Source organism: Anoplopoma fimbria, chromosome 1 (genome assembly GCF_027596085.1).
Source record: "Anoplopoma fimbria isolate UVic2021 breed Golden Eagle Sablefish chromosome 1, Afim_UVic_2022, whole genome shotgun sequence".
Taxonomy (NCBI): domain Eukaryota; kingdom Metazoa; phylum Chordata; class Actinopteri; order Perciformes; family Anoplopomatidae; genus Anoplopoma; species Anoplopoma fimbria.
Genome location: NC_072449.1, coordinates 19,304,513 through 19,325,190, shown reverse-complemented (window position 1 = coordinate 19,325,190; position 20,678 = coordinate 19,304,513). Strand labels below are relative to the sequence as shown.

At 37.9% G+C, this 20,678-nt stretch overlaps 3 protein-coding genes across 3 annotated transcripts in view; 2 read left to right on the top strand and 1 right to left on the bottom strand.

Annotated features, from left to right (window-relative positions):
• The window catches only part of prkd2 (protein kinase D2), a 36,806-nt gene extending 33,066 nt beyond the window's left edge, over positions 1-3,740 (top strand). Inside the window, exons 18-19 of the mRNA XM_054606347.1 lie at positions 318-403; positions 1,021-3,740. Coding sequence (XP_054462322.1) covers positions 318-403; positions 1,021-1,245 — 311 coding nt within the window. The 3' untranslated portion in view covers positions 1,246-3,740. The remainder of the gene's footprint in view (positions 1-317; positions 404-1,020) is intronic.
• A 3,683-nt stretch (positions 3,741-7,423) lies between these two features.
• gpr184 (G protein-coupled receptor 184) lies at positions 7,424-12,595 on the top strand. The gene is made up of 2 exons (XM_054600732.1): positions 7,424-7,755; positions 10,070-12,595. The coding sequence occupies exon 2, from the start codon at positions 10,112-10,114 to the stop codon at positions 11,156-11,158; it is 1,047 nt and encodes a 348-aa protein (XP_054456707.1). The 5' UTR covers positions 7,424-7,755; positions 10,070-10,111; the 3' UTR covers positions 11,159-12,595.
• Positions 12,596-16,638: 4,043 nt separating this feature from the next.
• Positions 16,639-18,600, bottom strand: si:dkey-202l22.3 (7 transmembrane receptor domain-containing protein). The gene is made up of 3 exons (XM_054604079.1): positions 18,120-18,600; positions 17,390-17,787; positions 16,639-16,866 (listed from the first exon to the last, which is right to left on the bottom strand). Exons 1-3 carry the CDS (start codon positions 18,580-18,582, stop codon positions 16,639-16,641), a joined length of 1,089 nt encoding a protein of 362 aa, XP_054460054.1. The 5' UTR covers positions 18,583-18,600.
• Between the last annotated feature and the right edge of the window lie 2,078 nt (positions 18,601-20,678).

The window sequence follows — 20,678 nt, the reverse complement described above, 5'->3', positions numbered from 1 at the left end:
GCAGTATCTCTCTCCGAGTGTGTATGAGGAAGCTTAAAATGAACTGACAAGTCTTAACTAATTCAAATGTTTTATTTCACAATAGATTTTGTAATAAACATCCGTGAGAAGCCAACCTCTGCAGAAACTGTGTGATTATCTTCATTATGATCATTATGATACAGTCATCTATTTCCTTTTCATTGCATTTTTGTTCCCACGACTGCATTCAGAGATACAATTGTTCAGATCAAGCTCCAATACCAAGACATGATCTTTTGTACTGTAACTAGTCAATTCAACTTATAGATCAATCTGTGTGCTTTTTGTGTTCCCAGCAACTGACTTGATCAACAACCTGCTGCAAGTTAAAATGAGGAAACGCTACAGCGTCGATAAGAGTCTCAGCCACGTATACTTACAGGTAGCATATAGAAACTACTCGTATGCACACACAAACATACACTATGTTTAGTACATGGTTTAGTCTCTCTGACACTTTTGTTTATCACACTCTCTGCAACAATTATTCCCCAATTCAAAGTATAGAAAGCAACACTTTGTCTAGATATGGTGAAAGCCAAAAATGTGCACCTTTTTTTTAATTTCTGCTCACCCTTTAATATATCTTGGGGAAAATAGAGAAATGGAAAAGATTAACACCAGGAGTCTGCAATTACAACCAAGTGGTGGGACAGAAGCTCAAGGCTACTTTTTTGGAACTTTATTTAGGACTCTTTAGCTCAGGTTTCAAAAGTCTACAGTTCAACTTCCTTTGTCAGTTCAAACCAGTCCACTGTCGTTGTTGTGCATTTTAAAAGCTGCAGTGTCAGTGTCGCCCTAAGTATTTTCTCAGAAGCAGTCTAGGGTCATTCGAGTTCTTAATCACACACACACACACACAGATGCTTACACACATGCGCTGTCTTAAGTGATTACCGGATGATGTGCTATAAACACATAATAGCCCATTTAACTTTAATCTAACTTCCTGAAACTGAAATTTCATCCCTGTGTTTATTCCCGTTTATCGTGTCTCAGGACTATCAGACGTGGTTGGATCTGAGGGAGCTGGAGACTAAACTCGGCGGGCGTTACATCACCCACGAGAGTGATGACAGCCGCTGGCAAATGTTTGCCCGTGAACATACCCTGCCTTACCCTGCTCACCTTGTGCCTCCTCCTCCTGCCCCCGCCTCTGACGACGAGGAGTGCGGGGAGGATGCAGATGTGCAAGGCCTCACAGAAAGAGTCAGTATCCTCTGACGAGAGACAGACAGAGGACTCAAGCTTATTTAGGAAGTTGGATAGAAGTAGGGAGAGGGAGGGATGATTGGGATAGTCAACCTAGAGTTTAAGAGAGACAAGTTGTATGGTTTTAATAAGAATAGTGTCCAGCTGTCAAGACTTTCACAGCACAACATTTGTTTGGTGGCACTCAATTTTACAGCAAGAAATCCGATGTATCTCCTCAGGCCAGAACTTCCTTTATTAACCTCTGCTGTTATTGGTCGTCTCTCATCTTTTGAATTGTTGGACAATTTCCACGATGAAGACTGCTCGACTCTATTTCACATCCTCTGTGCGGCTGACCTGGGCAGTTTTTACATATGAAATTAGAGTCAAACTTTGAATCGGAAGCTCTCACACAACTGAGGAGCAGCATGTTCTTTTCCTCCAACTGCAAGATGCTTAAAACTAAATGAGGCAGGAATTGCTGCTTCACAACAGGTGATAAAGTAGTGTAGGTGTGTTTTTATTGAGGTGTTTTTCTAAACAAATAATGGTGAATATTGAAAATGAAACTGCCTCCCATTAAAAGAGAAGTAACATTTGGTTTTGGTGTCATTTAATTGGACTGGCTGGAATTACAGTCTCTTTTATGTGTTCAGTAAAGACCGGTTCAATCTCTTTCCGGTGACAAAAGGCTTTCTTTGTGCTGGTAATTACTAATGTGCAGGCATGAAGTCAAACCCATTTACATTCACAAATGCATCCCCATAATAGAATGTCCTGTAGTGAAAACTGAAGGTATTGATCTGGGGATGGCAAATTCTCCGGTAATTACCACAAGCTTTGAGCCACAATAAGCTCTTAGAAAAAACATGTGATTGAACATGTCGTTGTGGTTTTAAATGAACCCAGCTTTGAGCTAGTCCATTACCTATGTTGCCCATTCTCACCAAACAGTTGTGTATTTAAATGGTAAATAATACTTCCTCACAGTTGCGTGTACATAAGATTCAAATACTGCCATTGAAGGATTTTTTTTTTTTACACATGAGCAGGTAAACGGATACTTTTTTTAAACAACACAGCTTTTTGTTTACTGTGGTTAAGAAGAGCAGACCTCTCCCTGTGCATAGACAGACTGCTTGGATTATTAAACTAGATTTTGGAGAGTTTATTTAGTTTGATTATTGAATGCCTGTCATGTCAATATGTTGCATGTCTATGTGAAGTAGTAGAATTATCTAGATATAATAGAAAACATACTTTAGTTATGATGGTCTAGTATACCCATGTGTAACCTGAAGTTTATGTAGTTGTCCAATGTGCGTAGACTGTATAACATGTTTGAAAGAGAATCCTAGCCTTGGTTACAGATAATGCAAACCTTGAACAATATCATTTTTTTGTCTTGGATGTTTTATGTATTCATTCATTTAGAAATGGATATGTGATTATGATTCACTATTAACATGTTTAAGAACGAAGGACCATTACTGTCACTCAGGTTTAGGAACTCTTATTATGCAGAAATAAAATACAATGCTAGTCTGACAGACTGTTATTTTGTCACTTTCTGAAGAAGAACAGATTATAACAGATATATCAAATGGAATTTCTGTTAAAATCTACTGACAATAGGGCCAATGCAAATTTTCAAGAATGCTTGTAACATGCACTATGAACTTGAAATATAATGGACTTATGTTTGCATTTGGGTAGACACAAAACTTCAATCATATCTGTCAGAAGACAGAGAATTGATTTTTTTTTAAGGCATATTACACCTCACAGACTGAGTGGCACTCAAGGACCCTGTGGCTATAGAGGCGGAGGGAGTGAAGTGTTTTCCATTATGTGATGAGCGCATTTCAGCCAGCTACTCTGGTGAAAGAACAACCTTCTTTCCTCCCACCCTACAGCCATCATCATTGCCAAACAATGCCAAATGAAATGCTCTTTCTCTCTGTCTGTCTCCTTGAATTTTTCTCAAGTGTGGGCAGGTTTATCACTTTCGCATCAGCTAAACTTTCTGAAGCTTTGGGGGATACCCTCCGTCTAGTAAGCAAAAGAGATCCAAACCTCAGAGAGACTATTACCTGGTGACGGCAATTAAGTATCTATATAGCTAATTCTAGGAAAAGCAAGGCTCATCTCGTTTGTCAGAATAGGAAGATAACTTGAGAAATTTGAGTTTTCCTCCGAATGTCTGGTCTGAGTGTTGATCTTGAGAAATGATAAGGTGCACCTTAAAATAAAGTGTATCAATGGTCTCAGCTGCCATTGCAATCCTTTTCCTGGAAGGCTTCAGTTGTATTATTAAATTCCCACCATAGATAGCAGCATATTTGACACATGTAAACATAAAGAATGACTACTCATACAAGAAAGTGTTCCATTTAACGAATAAGAACGCTTACGTTCAATCTGAGCTTGAAAATTTGACTGAATTGCCATTTAGTTTAATCATTTATTCTTTTTTTAAATTGCTGAACACATCTGAGGTGTGTGTGTGTTGATTTAGAGCTCTAGAATTAGGCTAGTTCAAGTGAGACATACAGTTAAAAACTAACCTTGCGTTAAAGAATATTAATGATAATATTCTATGTCACTGTTATTTTCCAAAAATCCCATGAAAAGACCGAAATCAACAACATGAGTTCATCACACCACAAAACATTGAGGTGCTTTCAAACACTAGCCAAATTTGAACGATAAAAAGAAGTCTGGTTTAATATTGTGAAGTTAGCTGTTCACAGAACATGTTCACATGTTAATATTTGAACATGTGTAATGTTTACAAACAAATCACTGATAATACTTTACCTGGAATTTAAAACGGTTTACAAAATAAATATTGTTTTGTTTAAAAAAAAGGTCACTTATTTCTTTAAACAGCTAATCACTGTAGTTTTTAGCAAATGTTCCTCATACAGCATAAAGAACACATTATTTGGGGACTATTTTCAACAGGACATCTGGTGCTTTAGTGAGTACTTTAGTGAGCAGAAAGGTTTCTTGTATGTGTATTGACACAAAGTAAACTAAGATGGCCATGTTGCGGTTAATGAAGGGACATGTCACATGGAACTCATTGATGGGTTTTGAATTGTTTATTGGCATAATGATATAAAAAAAAAAGAATACATTTACGGCTTTGGCTTAATTGTGTTACATGATCACGATTGCATTTTCCCTTTCCATTATCAAATCAGCTCATCCGCATCAGCCATTATGACAGCAGAACCATTGACCTGCAGTTAGGCCATAAAGTACATTAAAAGGCCTTTGGCCAGCTGCTGAGCTTGCCCTTGCGCTCAGGCATAATGTATTTTGAAAGGGAATAAATCAACAGTGTAAAACAATTTGCAAAATTACAGAATTTCCGTTAGCATTTCCAGTTGTCAGACAGATGCAAAACCACAAGGCACACCAGAACTCATTTCCCATCACACCAGTCTCTCTTTACAAACGCTAACCTCTAAAACTTCCTTTTTGTTCACAAAATTTAAGAATTAAGAATTAAGAATGCTAGGATAAAAAGACACTTTATATAAGTGTCCTTTTACCTTCAATTTACAAAAATAAAGAAATAGACCCAGCAGGTACTTTAAAATCAATTTATAGAATGATTAGCAATACAACTACTACTACTAATGATAATAATAAATGTTTGGAGCAATGAATTCTTTTCTCGATTGATAAATCCATTCAGACATTTTTTAAATACAATTCTGTTCTGTTCATTATTACTTTTCTCTCACAGGTTTGTTTTCTACGTGTTAACTTCATGCTTATAAGGACAAAAGAGAAGATAAGAAAGGTATCTTCAACAGGGTCCATCATCTTAAAAATGTCAGCAAACTATTGAACATAGACTGATCACAACAGTTCCACCTTCAAGTTGTGTTTTTAAAATGTGTCTATCTTTATGGTAAAGCACTCCTGTTAAGTTGAATACGCATCATACTGAGTTTACTAACCTTGCCGGATGTGTCTACAGTCATGCTATAAAATGCTATGTTACCTTCAAAAGGATGTGGTCAGACATATCTGCAAGTTTAGTTTCAAATAAGCAAGCATGTAAGTAAGCTACAAAATGACTTAATTTGCAATGCAATGTTTTATTGTGATATGCTGTTGTTCAAGCACGAAATTGTTACACAAGGGGTTGAAATTATAATGTATTATTGTGCACATCATAACAAGCTTAATTTGTTGCATATAGCAGGAGGACTATATAATAACAGATATGCAGCACAGAGTTTATTAACAGTATAATGTCTGCACTAAACAGTATATCATCATACTAGTAAGCTCCTGCTGCCTGAACTAAATTGTTTATTAGCCATGTGCAGTACAGCAGACCATCCTTCAAGTTTGAGTGTCAAATCTTACACAATGTAACGGTACTTTTGCAATAATGAAGGTAAAACATAATGACAGTAAGTTCTTTAAGTTTACAGAGTATAGGTTCATTTTTTTTAAGTCTGAACACAATACTCACATACCCATATGTACATTTTAAGGTCATAGTTTTCTTTTTTCTTTTCTTTTGTTCGCTAATGCTTGGTATGGGACCCTTTCCTAATACATTTCCAGTGTAAGACAAAATCCAGAGTCCTCGTTCTGAGCAAGAAAATTCCCCAAAATGCAGCTGAAGCTTAAATGCTTAAGCAGTCTGAATCAGACAAAATAATTTATCTTTGGAAAAGATTGTCTTTTCAGTCCAAACTGTTTCCTTCTTTTATAATCCACTGCCACAGCTCAGCAAGGAAACACTGTCTAGTGAAGCAAAGTATTGGGATTTCATTTAAAAAATGCTAAAACTCTGTAAAATACTCACATGATTTGACCAATACAGACTGCCAAGAGGAATATGGATCTAGTGGTAAATTTGTTTCACGAAACCTCTCCCCGGCAGTATGTAGGCTACAGGAGCTCTGATTACAGTAACTGAGAAGTCTTTCACTGTACATATGGCCTGTGATTGATGTTATTAAATTGCCTTTTGAAAAATGACGACAAATCATGGACAAGAGAAAGTTAGATTTAGTTTCATATAGTTCGCACAAGCTGCTACAGGAAGGAGTGCACACCTATTAGTGTTTTCCTGGGAAAATCCAGTTGTTGACTCATACCGTTTCCAGAAAGTAGGAGTTGAATTAATACATTTTATATTACGTAAACTTTTGTAGCTTTGTGTCTGGCAAATGAAGACTTGAGAAATGCCTTCAAAATGATAGCGATGATGTGTCCAAAGCCCTACTTTTTAAATAATAGTTAAACTGAACTGTCCCACAAACAAATTTACTAACCTCCTTCAAAAATCTATTTGCCTCTGGGGGTGTTGAGGTTAGAAAACCCCTTTAAGAATATTTTACTCTCATCAATTATCTGCAAATATTACTTAGCATTTCTTGTTTCTAACCTTGCTCTTTCTCTCTCTCAGCTATTTCTGTAGCGAACCTTAGGTATGCATTCTTGATCATAGAGAAATACCGTACATTCCCATCTGGTGTAAATATTTACTCAACACATTAACAGATAGGCTGCAGGCCTATGTCACATATTCGTATCACCAACCTAAAGATCTTTGGGTATTGCACTGACTCAGGGTCTGTCTGAGTAACACTATTTGATAACCACACTCTTCATACCACTGCCAGGAAACAACAGAGTTCACAACCTTTAAATCAGACTCAGCCCACTTCCTGAAGCTTTTATGTGTTTAGCAGTGAAACGGTTAAAATACCTCTGTTTCTTACACTGAGTAATAATGAATGAGATCAGTCTAACTCTGCGTCAAAAGGGATTAACACTGAGGGAAAAGCTGTTCCAGTAGTGGAAATACCCTCATTATGATTAATATTTTCACTGGTTACTCTACAAAACCTTTTATCACTACAAAACCTTTTATGACGTATCAATGTGAAAGTTAAAAATCAAGTCAAGTCAAGGTTCAGGTATGTCACATGGTTTCTGGCTTTCTGCCTGCACAGTTTCATTTCCCTTAAATACATTGCTAACATACAGTGATAGAAGGCTCTTTTCTCTCCGTCTCTCAGGAGTATGTCTGGCCCATCTCAGTCTGGTGTTTCTCCCCACCCCTGAAGCCTACTTCCTCTGTGCACGTGTGCAGAACCAAACCTCCCTCCTCATACATGTGTCTTCCCCTTTTTGTTTCTTGTCTCATCTCTTCCCCAGCCTTGCCGACATTTCTACTTCGGCTGTCAACGGCAAGTCATGTCAACCAGAGCAAAGAATAAAAAAAAAACAACAAGTTAACAGAGAGAAAAACCCTCTGTAGCTATTGTATAGGCTGGTCATCATCTATTTTAATAATCCTTCCAGAGTACCATATGGGACTTTAGTGGCTTGGCTGCATGTCAGCAGCTCTGAAGAGTCTCCTCTGAAGATCGTGCTCTAACCCTCCTGGACTGAACTTCGCCAAACTAGAAGCAGCTCTGGAATGTGTCGAAAACTCCTCATCCACTGGACAGCTTTGTTTCGCAATCAAGACACACGTCTTACCAAAAAAAACAGGTGAGGTTACCATTGATTACAGTTCTGGATGTGAGATGCCTAGAAATTGTTACTAAAAACAGTAACAGTGAAAATGATTAAAATGTGAGATATTTTTAATGTTTTGCAAGTAGGGTGTTTAAGGTATTAAATTAGTTTGAAAACTCACTTTCTTTGCTAGTTTTATTCTCGTCCCTGTGGACTGTTGTCAGGGGAAAGACGGTATGATCGAGGGTGTGTAAGTAAGTGTGGCAGAAATAATTACACTAGAAATGTTTATTCTCTGTAGGGTTGAATGTTTTCTGCAGCTCTCCCAGCGGTGAGAAGTGCAGAACTGCTTGACAAGAAGAAATAGTGCAAAATAACAGAAATATACTGCACAGATGGAATGTGATTCCTTTAAAACACAGCTGTGGTATTAGGGAAGCAAGCCATGAAACATAAAATAAATCATAATGTCCGTTTTGCTTGGAAAAGGAGATTTGGCACGTGGCATATTCCTCCTCTTGAGAGAAGAGGCTTAAGTTTTGCTCTTTTCAAGCCGCCCTGGTAACAAGGCTGTGTAATAACAAACAGGCTTAGTTCAGTTTATAATATTAACAAACACATAGTTGGCTCAAATGGATGATAGAACAAACTGAGGCTATGTAAAGTATGCTTACATCAGGATTATATCATAAAATAAGACAGACACAAAACTTGAATGGCACACACTTCACAGCCCATTGTTAGTAAGAGGAGAAGAATTGTGCATCCAGACTAATGACTAAACAGCAGCCCACCACTTTTTTTAAATGTGTCAGATTTAAGAGCAAAACTTTCCGAGCCAGTCTTGTTCCCCAACCCACACTATTTTGAAATGTTATAAATAATCCATTAAATGAACTCCATTTCCACACGCACGCAAATGCACATACATACTCACACAATAAAGCCTCACACACACGCGCAGCCACACATTATCGTTCACTAAAGATGGTCTGACTCTAAATGGCTTCTCCATTATTGAGTTTGGATGGGACAGCCCATCTCTGCCCAGAAGTTAATGGCATTAGATGCTTCATGACAACAACAGGGCCAAGCCTAAGCGATAGAACAGAAGGTAGAGAAGAAACAAATATCAAGAATGCCACTGTGATAAAGAAAAAAAGGCACAAAGATACAGAACACAGGTTTTATTTCCTGATGCTGGAATCTCAGAGAGAAGCAGGAAATTGACTGAATATAATCTACATATAAAATCTACAAAAAAGTTAGTTCTAAAAAGAAAATAGCAACCACATTTCGCCTTTGTAGGAAATGATTCAAGGGCTATACAGAGAGAGAGACTGGTGACTTTGTTATTACTCGTTTTTTGAAGAAATTTAGCTGTGCGGCCAGTCGTTTTTTCCCTTTTCTGTGCCATTTTAGCACCAGCAACATTTTAATCTGGGAGCAACACAGACTAATATTTAGGATGTGTCTGCTGCAAATCCAACCAACAGCTCTGCAATGAACAGGGACTGATGGTTCACCCACATTGTTAATCAAGGAAGGAAGTAATTGATGAATGAAGATCAAATTACTTATTCAAGCCAGAGAAAATATTTAAAAGCCTCTCGTCATGGGGAGATGGTTGACCCACCCAGTTACATCAGACATAAAACTGGACCATAAGTCAGTCTCTGTAAGGATATATTTAAATTAGCAATAATGGGTTTTTCTTTTCCCCACATAGCTGATGTTGTATTAAGCACTGATTGCAGTACAATGCAAATGCACACTGAGCGAGTTAAGTATGTGCTGCCTCTGCCTGCCACACAGATTTAGACCATGCAGGGTAATAAGTGGAACAATTTATAGTCAGTTTTACAAAAAGCGTATTTACATAAAAGGATGAGATCAGCTAGGTTCGGAGCAGAGGTTTCAACATCTAATTTGTCTGTTACCAAGGATTAGATCAATGTTCTTAGTTTCTGTAAAAAATAAATAAAAACAGGACATTTGCAATGACATGATGACATGTTTTATCCATACCAAAGAGGTGAAGCAATAGGGAGGGGATTTTGGCAATTTAAGTTTCTATTTGTACTGTGGGCCCAAACTGTTACCGTCAGGGTGCATGACTAAGCCTGTATCTTCCCCTAGTGTAGCACCATGTACTGTGGTGCTAAACTACCTCAATTTCAGAAACATCACAGGACAACCAAAGTGATCTCTTGAGCTCGCTGAACCAGGAAATAGGATGGGGGATACAAAATGTCCAAGCTGTACTATGTATTATATGGTTTCATAGGAGTTAGCTCGTGTTGCCTGTGTCACTTTTCCTCAGTCAAAAAACCTTCTTTTTTTACAGGTGAATTTCTACCGGGAAGAGTGAAAGTAAATTACAGGAAGAATGAACGTGACAGTCACACCAACAGCGACAATCACAAACTCAACTGTGTGTGTTAAAATTGGTGAGAGTGCTATCAGTGACTTCCTGATGTCTGTTTACATCCTGGCTTTTATTTTTGGTTTGATTTTTAATGTGCTGACCCTGGGTCCCATTTTGCAACAAGTGAAGCGGCAAAATGTTCTTGGAATCTTCCTGCTCAACCTGTCCCTCTCCGACCTACTTTTCCTCTTCACTATGCCCCTTTGGATCAATTATTATCAGCAGGACCACCACTGGAAGCTAGGTATTATGTCCTGCAGTGTAGCCGGCTTCTTCTACTACTCCAACATGTACATCAGCATCTTCCTGCTCTGCTGTATCTCTGTGGACCGTTGCCTGGTGGTCACCTTCCCGCTCCGCTTCAAGACCCACCGAACATCTTGCTACGCCTGGGCACAGTGTGCCGCTGTCTATGTTGTTGTGATACTGCTGCACATCATGGTACTGGTCTATGACAATCTCAAAGATGCCCACGACGACATAAACAACAATGACCGCTGTTATGAGACTTACCCCATGCAGAGGCCCGTCGCCTTGTTCAACCTGCTAAGAGTGGGCATCGGCTTCCTGCTACCCCTTCTGGTGCTGGCGATGAGCTACTGGAGGGTGCTGGCCACTGTGGGCCAGAGTCCTGGCCTGAGCGCCCAGGCAAAAAGAAAGGTCCGTCTGCTGTCCTTTGGGGTGATTGGGATCTTCTCAATTTGCTTTGCTCCATATCACATTCTCCTGCTCATACGCTCACTAGTCTTCTACAATAGTGATAATGTACAACCTCAAGGAAGTTACTGCCAGTTTGAACAAAATATGCACTTTTCATTCTCATGTACTCTGGCACTCTCCAGTCTGAACTGCGTGGTGGACCCTGTGCTGTATGTGTTGGTCAGTAACGGCGTCCGGAAGGAGGTGATGCTGTGCTTGAGAAGGCCAAGGAAATCAGAGACAGGGGACTGTGCTTTAACCAAATATAACAGAGGGAAGCCTGAAACTAACTTAACTAACTTAATATGAAAGGCAAGCTATGTGGGTGGATAAGTTCACCTGTGCATTTGTATTCATACGTGTGTGTATTTGTGTGTATGTGCATAGGCAAGTATGCATAATAGCTGTTTAAACTCATGCCCTCATTTTCAGAGTGAGTGAGCAAGTAGCAGGAATATTTACATCCCATAATCAACCCTTTGTCTACAGAAAATCAGACATCCTTTAAGCGAACCACATTGATGCTTTGTTTTTTTTTTCATCTCTCATATCCTGCACAATGTAGAGTTGGGGGTTGAATAACACGCATCTCAGAGCTCTGTAAATGGATGTATTCCCAGGTTCTGTTCTCCCAAGAGTTCTTCAGTGGCAGCCCCTTCTGGTTTGTGGCTTAACTCTGCTGGAGCTGAAGAGCACTTGCGTTTTCCTTCCAATCTATACAAGGAGGTTGTGATTGTGATTCTGGCAACTTTAAAGCATGCAAAAAAATACATTCATTAGCATGAGCTTGTACTTTTATTATCTAACCGTCAGTGAAACATGTTCAATGTAAAATCAAATAAACTAGTTGTTTAAACAGGTGCTTGGCTAACTGTTTTATAAAGAATATGTTTGATGATCAATTTTTTGTAGGCATTTTATACATTTCCAACGGGGGGAAAGCCACAGGAAATGACAAGCTTGCAAGCACTTAAAGCCATTACTATCGTTCATAAAGGTAAAAATAAATCCTGCACAGCTGTGTGCTACACAGGTGTCAAGTGGGCGAGGGAAGCGATCTAGAGCTTAATGTGTGTGTGTGTGTGTGAGAGGGTCTTATATTTGCCACAATGTCTGAAAAGGTAAAGAAGACAGGTGAAAAAAGAAAGAAAGAAAGAAAGAAAGGGAGAAAGAAGGAGGGAGCAGGTGAATGGAGAACGTTAAGAGCGTTATTGCTTTGTTTTATATTTTGCTCATTACAATGCATCATAGTTTATAATCAAAAAATCAAACTACGCATGTGGCCCAAAAAAAAATCACACTCCTATACTACTTAATTGTTTTAATTTATACAGTACGCTTCATGCGCATGTAACTGCTGCCCGGATTATGTTCAATGGCAATGTTTTTTTCCTGTCCATGGTGACCGGATATTGAAGGAAAACAATATGTATGAAATGTTTATGTAATATGAGTGAATAAAATTTCTTTAAAGTGTTCCCTTATTGTGTTGGTAAAAATGTCTAGCGGGTGCCGTAACTGTCTCTTAAAATATGATTTTTTAAAAGTAGGCAGGACTCTGTGTTAAATACTTGAATGATAAGGCTGGTGCTATTCTCCATTCTTGTTGTTTTCAACGAATCCATTTAAAAGGTGTAAGCCAATGAATTGATTCTACCTACCAATATTGAAATCAAAGCCTGATTTAACGTATTTCTCTGTGCCATAAATCGCATCGCCAAAAAACTATTAATAAAAACATCATGAATGAACCACAACGCTGAGTAACATGTCCCCTCAGTATAATGAACATTACAATGAACTACTTATGCTTAGTTTAGTATGTGTTATCCCTGGCTGATAATATTCAAATAACAGACAAAATATTGATGCAAGATCTCCTGTTTGAGTAATGTTTGATAGATACTACAGTGCCACCTACTCTAGGACATTACTTTTTTTAAATGAACACATTTTTGTGACTTTTCAAGATTTACATCTTCAGCAGGAACCAATGGGCCACAGACAAATTAGGGGAGTTAGAAAGTATTAAGCAATGGACTAATGCATTGTTAGTTTTGGTCTTCTCAAGCCACCACTAGTGAATAATCATTAAATACATATTCAACAACCATATAACAACCAATGTGCAATGTATAATTAAAAAGTTTCACCAAAACTCTGCATTCTATCCTTAAACAGAGTTAAAATGAATCCTGTACCATTTCTCTAACAAAGTACATTAACATGGTTTAGATTTATGCATGCTCACATTAGCTTGCTAAGCTATTGAAATCACAGGAGTCGATGACTGATGCCCAAAATTCCAGGACATAGTGCCCATATCAGACCATCCTGTTAAAATATCGACAGATAACCTACTTTACGTATTTATACTGGGATATTTTTCAAGATATGTGTGTATTTACCCACTACTTCACAAAATGTGTCACAGCACCATCCACACCGCAAACCTGCAGGTGTTCGTGAGCAAACAGGAAGAATGACCACAATTCAGTTGGTAGCATAACCACAATTCACAAAAGTCACTATATATAAAATATATCTTCGCAAAAACATGTGACACTGTGTGCCCACTTACAATCTGCTTCCTTTTACTTAAAAAATGTTCCACACAAAAAACAGAACACATGCTTTACCATTCAAACATCTTCAAGAACTAATCTCAAGCTTATTGGAAAATTTTATCTGAACAGATTTATCACCTCTAGAAAACGGCAGTAGTATAGCATGTTGAAAAAACATTATAGTATGGAAAAAAAAACAAATGTATGGGTCTGTATAATATGTGGAATAAATATCTACACAGTCTAGCACAGACCTGGGCATTGTACGGCCCGCGGGATGATTCTGACCGGCCCGCGAAAGATTACATGATAATTAGAAAATAAAACATATTTTCTAATTATCTTATGGGTGGACTAAAACCGCATTGCTTTTATTTTGAAGCCCATTTATTCTCACAGTGCACGCAATCGTGCACGTCAACTGTGCACGTGAAATGCGTGTGATTGACAACCTGTCTTCCTTCCGTGTCACCCCTGAAAAATGCGAACATGTCGGCTCATGCCAAAAAGAGGAAAGTGGATGCCGAAAGCAGAACTTTCAAACAAATATGGACTATTACTAATGTTTCCTTTACTGAAGTCAAGGGTAAACCTGTGTGTTTGGTTTGTGGGGAGCATGTCGCCGTGTTTAAAGAGGACAATTTTTTTTTTTTTTTCACAGTTCTGAAAACATTAAATGTTTAATATAGGCATGTAAAGTCAAAAAGGCTACAAAACTGGGACACTTTTCTTTACACAGTTACACAGTTCAGTGACATGTCTTGTTTATTTTGGCTACAAAGATGATGTGATGTCTTTAGAAAGCTAAGAAAATCCTTGTTTCAATAGTATATGAAACTCAAAATGCCCTTTGTTATTAATGTGACTGAAAATGAGTCAAATGTTTCACATTTTGTTTATCATTTTGGAAATTCTATTTGAATAAATGATATTTTTGAAAGCTAACCTCACCTTTTAATTGCCAAATAATAACATACACTCTTACCAGCGGTCAAAACAATGCCATTTACTGCTTTTTATATAGAAATAAAATGTATATTATGCATAATTGAGTTCGGCATTTTGGCCCGGCCCTCCAAAATATTTTCAGTTGCTCATTTGGCCCCCTGGGAAAAATAATTGCCCACCCCTGGTCTAGCATGTTGAAAAAAGACATATTATAGTATGTCGACATTATTTTTGTATTTTCAGTCAAAATGAAATAGCATGTCAAAAAAACTTAAATTTAAAACCTAATATTAAAAAAAGTAAATAGTCCGTCGAAAAAAACGTCATAGCATTGTTTGTTGAAAAAAAAGATTGTAGTATATCATGTCCCAAAAATGTCATAGTATATTATGTCAAAAAACTTTATTATTGTAAGAAAACAACATAGTATAGCATGTAGAAAAAATAGTATTACAACATTTTTTTTTTTTACAGTTTATTGTGTTGAAAAAACCACATGATGTCAGAAAAGCATTATTATATAGTCGCCTGATTATAAATGTGTATTGTTGTGTAATAAATCTACACACCATTATGGGATGAAAAAAATGTCTAGTTTAGTATGTTGAAAAAAACTAAAATCATAAAAAACATAATTGTAATGAAAAATGGTGAAAAAAGTCACAAAAATGTCATAGTATAGTATGACAAAAAGAGTCATACTATTGTATGATGAAAAGTAATGAAAAAGTCAAACTATAGTTAGTCCAAAAAGTCAGAAAAAAGTTATAGTTTATAATGTCAGAAAAATTAGAATAGCATGTCGAGTAGAACTACAAACTATGGATTGGTTGGAAAAGTAATAAAAATAGAAGGTAAAAAAATAAACACATATTATTATATATTCTTTTTTTCCCATGAAAGACCGCTTGATGCATTATCGCCAATCATCCTTGCTGCCGCTTTGTCCCAGTGGCCCCCTATACTACTGCATCAAAAAAATAATTCATTGCAGAGCAAAAAGGTCTTTACCCATTGACCGAAAAGAGATGTCTGCAGAACTATTAACAGGAAACCTGCAATTGTATACTTTTACTGTGTATAATGCATTGTTACAACCCTTCCAGGTTACAGAAGAAAAATGCATCCTTTATTTATCATAAGCAGCAATAATAATTAATCATAAGCAGCAATAATAACGAAAGCTGTAGAACTCTGAATAACTAAGTGAACCGAATTAATTTACATCAAATTAGCCAGTTCTTTGGTTGGTCTTTTTACATGAGTCATGTTCAGAAATTGACTTAATAGGCATTGGCAAAGAAAGACAGCATCAAGAAAGCATTAATTGTACCTGATGGGTGACTTTATTGTTAAGGTATTTTTTTCCAGACAGAGCCAATGCAGTTTGTTCATCAGGTAACACATTTATGAATTTGTTATTGATCAAATTTTACAAACAGAGGTCTTATGGTGAAATATAAGCTGCAGATGACTACATATGCATGCACAAACACAAACGTATCTATCCATGTGCACAGGTGACAAACAAAGTTAGACAGTGGAGCCAAACTATAGAGAACAAATACTACATAATGACACCGAAAATACCAGGTAATATGTATATAAATGATAAATCTAATATAATGAAGATGGTATGCAATACAAGACATACATATATAATCTTGAAGCAAAGACATTCAGTACCAGAGACAAAATTAAACAATCATACATGTCCTCTTCTTGGTCTGTAATTCATGTTTGGTGAGAAAAGTTCATTGAGTTTAGCTCCATGAAGTCATGCGTTTACTGTTGTAAATACAAGTATTAGTATATATCTTGACTCCAGTATGTTTGCTACAGAACCCCGATGTGTTTATGCCCCTGCTGTCCTTTTTAAAGTTGCAGGATCTGCTTAGTGTCTATGCCAGCAGCTCTGCCGTCCAAGAAAAACACAGGGATCCCAGTGGATGGCTTAATCTTCTTCATCATCGTACTAAACTACAGCCTGGTCTGGATCTGCTTCTCTGGCTGTTTGTAATAGGTGGCCTTATTAAGCACTACCCCTGGTTACACTATACAACAGCAGAAATAATGCCTTGAAGTCAGATTATGCTTGAAAACAATGGAGAAATCTGGTTTAAATGGATTTGAAGCAGTTGCCTTATTTTCTCCAGGTCACCTCAGAACATCAATATCAGTGTTATGGGTGCAGGTGTTAGATCGTGGTTAAGGACAGGGCTCTTGTTTCAGGAGCTGCTACAGCAATTGTATCCTAGCGAGCACGGTCTGAAATCAGCTCCTTGATGTCACCCTCTCCACCATCCCCCTCTGACGATTGCGGCAAGGACAGAGGTAGCCTTTGAGGTGCATGCGCACCTTGCTATGCAGTGAGGCGTAGATGAAGGGGTTGTAACATGCAGAGCTCATAGCCACTAGATGACAGCAGACTTGTAAAACATTTATGTAGCGCTTCCCTATGATGTGAAAGTCCGGGTCCAGGTCCAGCAACAGGTTCAGCACCTAACAGTCACAAAGAAAACTTGTGTTACAGGCCAAGCTGTATTTAATTGCAGCAAATCAGGAGAGAGTATTTAAATGACTAATTCTTATAATACATTCAACTTAATGTCACTTTTGAAAATAAAGTTAAAATATTACACTTAGAGCCCCAGGTCCCTGCAATCCTACTGCAATTTAAACTTTCTTCCATTAATATGATGATGAAATCCTAATCTGTTTGGCTTTTGCAGGGCTCATTGTGGAAGTAATGCTGTTTTTGGAAATGATGTGCCTGATGATGAGGTTCTGTGGTTAATGATGTAGAAGATTTAATCATATTTTGAACAGTTAAAGCTTCACTTTTTGTATCTCTTTACTGCTGTTCAGTTTTTGATTTGATAAGAGCCATTTACAGAAGAATGAAAACTTGATCTCACTTCCAGCTTAACTCCCAAATAAAAATCTTCCTCAAATTCCATGGAACAGGTTATATAAGGCATAAGAGAGAAGGATAGTTGAGCTGAGTTTAGGATGTTAGACTCACCTGCAGGGGCAGCCAACACAGGGCAAAAGCCAGCACTGAGGCCATCAGCAGAGAGAAGGTCTTCTTCCTCCTTTGGCTCCAGCGCTGCTGGCTGTTGGATGGCTCCCCAGGTACTGAATAGCGTTTTAGGCTGACAGTGATGGCAAAGTAGGATACGCTGACCGACAGCAGCGGGATCATGTAGGATGCAATGAGGGTGAAGCAAGAGTAGAGCAGCCGCAGATTGCCACTATGTGGCCAGAATTCCTCACATACTACTAGGTCAATGCCATTGGGTCGCAGGTCCATATAGCGTGTGTAAAGAGACGTAGGTGCAGCCAGGGCCAGAGATAAAAGCCAAACACCCAGAGTCACTACACCACAACCCCACCCAGAGATCCTCTTCCGTATTGGGTGAGCTGGGAAAGTAAAAAAAAAATTGCATAGATTTAAGCACCAACTTAAGATATTGTTCCACACATTAAGGCCAACATGAAGCATCTTAAAATTATTCTGATGTCATAACTTTTTATTTGTAGAAAAATAATCCTGGTGAAAATTGTCTGTGTTGATTTCAGCCCATCTGAGTGGGAGTAATCAACATGCATTGCTGTCCACCACAGTTTTTGTATGAAATGCCATATGGTTCCAAAGAAATACATTTTCAGACCCTCTAAAAAGTTGGTTTGAAATACTACTTCTCACTAGTACATACATAATTAATTAATACAAATTATTTTATGTCCCTTACCTACAACAACGTAGCGATCCACAGCAATGGCAGTGAGTGAAAGCACTGATGCAAACACTGTGGCACATTGCAGCAAGGGGATCAGGTGGCAGAGGGGTCTCCCAAAAGCCCAGCCATGGCTGTCAAAGGCATAAGACACAGTCAGTGGAACACAACTCAAACACATCAGCAGGTCTCCAGCTGCTAAGTTACTGATGAAAAAGTTGGTGGCATTGTGGAGTTTCTTGTCAGACAAGATGCAAGCCAATAGGAAGGAGTTTCCAACCCCAGCCACGACCACTACAAGGCAGTAGAGAGGCAGGAAGAGAGGTTTGAAACGCAGGAGAAGCTCTATGCCTATAAACATGTCCAGTGGGTCGCTGTGGTTGAGTCCTTGACTTTTGCTGCCTTCTAGTCTTTCTCGTCCTGTTTCATGGCTGGCGTTACCAGTCAAACTCAAATCCCCATCCATGAAGGTATCCATCTCTCTGGAGGCAACCTAAAAATAAGGGAGAGCATGATCAACAATAAATCAATAAGTAATACAGCAAGTAATAAACCAATCAAGGTGTCGCTGATTTTCAGTAATGTCAGTAACTCTACTGGGGCGTCTGCGGCTCAGAAAGTAGAGCGGGTCATCCTTCAATCAGAAGATTTGTAGTTCGGTCCTCTGGTCCTCGAGTACATGTCGATGTGTCCTTGGGCAAGAGAACTTAAGTTGCTCCCGAAGGCTGTGCCATGTGTGCGTGAGTTGGTATGACTGTTAGATAGTTCTGATGGGCAGGTAGCACCTTGCATGGTAGCCCCTGCCATCAGTGTATGAATGGGTATGAATGATGACATGTAGTGTAAAAGCGCTTTGTATGGTCGAGAGACTAGAAAAGCGCTATACAAGTGTAAGTCCATTTACCATTAACTATTTACTTTCATGTGAAATGGTTTACAGTGATAAGTTATACATTTGTCCTTATATTCCAGACCATCGCTTACATGTTCTCATGAGAAATGTCCCGGTGCCGTTTCCTTCAAAAAGCTCTTAAATCCAATTTCTGCAGATATAAGGTAGGAGTTCTCAGCCATAACAATATAATGAAGAGGGGAAATTGATGATGTGAACTCTTAAGATTAAAGTGATTTGGTCTGTATTACATTTTCAAGAATATAAAAGTGAACTATTTTTCTCACAACTTTAAATGATAAAGTTATCTTGCTCTTTAATATAGGATGATTCAATGAGATAAGTATCTTAAACCAATATTACAACTCTGCATGATGCACAAAACATGGTATTAAATAATTAAAAAAAACTTTGTTGGTATATGTCGCTAAAATCTGATATGCTTCTTACTTACATTGTGTCAGCAACCTACAGTAAAACATTAGAATATTTCAACTCTACGTATGCCAATCGACTTCCTGTAATTGAAAAACATTAATAATGACTGTATTTGATTTAGGTGAGTTATACAGAGCTTGGACAAATTAAAAATGTGTGCCATGAAAAAGGCCAAGCTTCCAAAATAAAACAGGCATTTAGTGCTTCCAGTAGTAATATTTCAAAACAGATGAATAGATGCCCATCTTATAAGATGGATAGAAAACCAGAGGAATACGTTTCACGTTTTGAGAAATGAAGGTATCCTATATAAGCTACGAGAAAACCCTGTGTATTTCGGAAGCCAGTGAAATGGAGCCCAGCTTAATTTAAACGAGGGGCTTATTGGAGCTGTTGTAATATATTGTCTTTTCTTTCAAATGCCTGCAAACCACATTCTCATGCAATTGGCGTGGAGGCTTCGAGCAGCTGTTCTCCTCCATTCTGTGGCCTTTTAGCTTTGGCAGTTAATACTGAAAGCAACTGCTCCATGCTTTTTTAGTAAATCCAAGCCTGCAAGTGTAATGGAAAATTATATTAGTGTATGTTGAAAGTATATAGTGTAAAAGGTTTTGAATTAAATGTACTATGATGTGAAGATTTTACTCTAAAGGTCGAGAACCTTGTCTCTCTGTATGATAGTATTACACATGGCCCTTCACCTCTTTGTCATTCATACCCCCACCCCTTGGCCTTCTCCCACCTCTGTCCTTCCTCCTCACCTGATAAACTTCTGGCTCTTTCATGCAAAGAAATAAAATACCGCAAGGACATTCATTTGTTATTTGATCATTATTTCAACGCTCATTGAGACTCATCTCGGAACATAGATAGTATTAGTATAAATTGTGTATTAGTATAGTAAATTGTGTGGGAATTTCCACCACACACTTCAAAAGTTTTTTCTGATGTCTTTGAATCTTTTTGTTAATATCAACCTCTCCTGCTTTTGAAAAAAATAAATCCTGAGCTTTATTGACGGCTCAGTGTTTCACACATATATAATTCATTCTAAAGGCCAATTAGATTTGCTGTCCCTTAAAGGATTTCTTGTATTTGTTTTTCCTTTTAACGGTCTTTGTGGAAATGCAGTTGAAAGTACATATTGATTGAAAAGTCTCTCAAGATAGTTCAAGTTGTATCGATTTAAAAGTCACTTTCCTATTCAGCAGTAAGCTGAATAGGAAAGTTCAGCTCCTGAATGC

Bases quoted from the DNA above. Each gene is read 5' to 3' on its own strand.
- gpr184 (XM_054600732.1), top strand. From the start codon at position 10,112: ATGAACGTGACAGTCACACCAACAGCGACAATCACAAACTCAACTGTG.
- si:dkey-202l22.3 (XM_054604079.1), bottom strand. From the start codon at position 18,582: ATGGATACCTTCATGGATGGGGATTTGAGTTTGACTGGTAACGCCAGC. The intron at 17,788-18,119 runs GTAAGGGACATA...TTACTTTCCCAG, and splicing joins GGATCGCTACGTTGTTGTAG to CTCACCCAATACGGAAGAGG. The intron at 16,867-17,389 runs GTGAGTCTAACA...TGTGACTGTTAG, and splicing joins TGTGTTGGCTGCCCCTGCAG to GTGCTGAACCTGTTGCTGGA.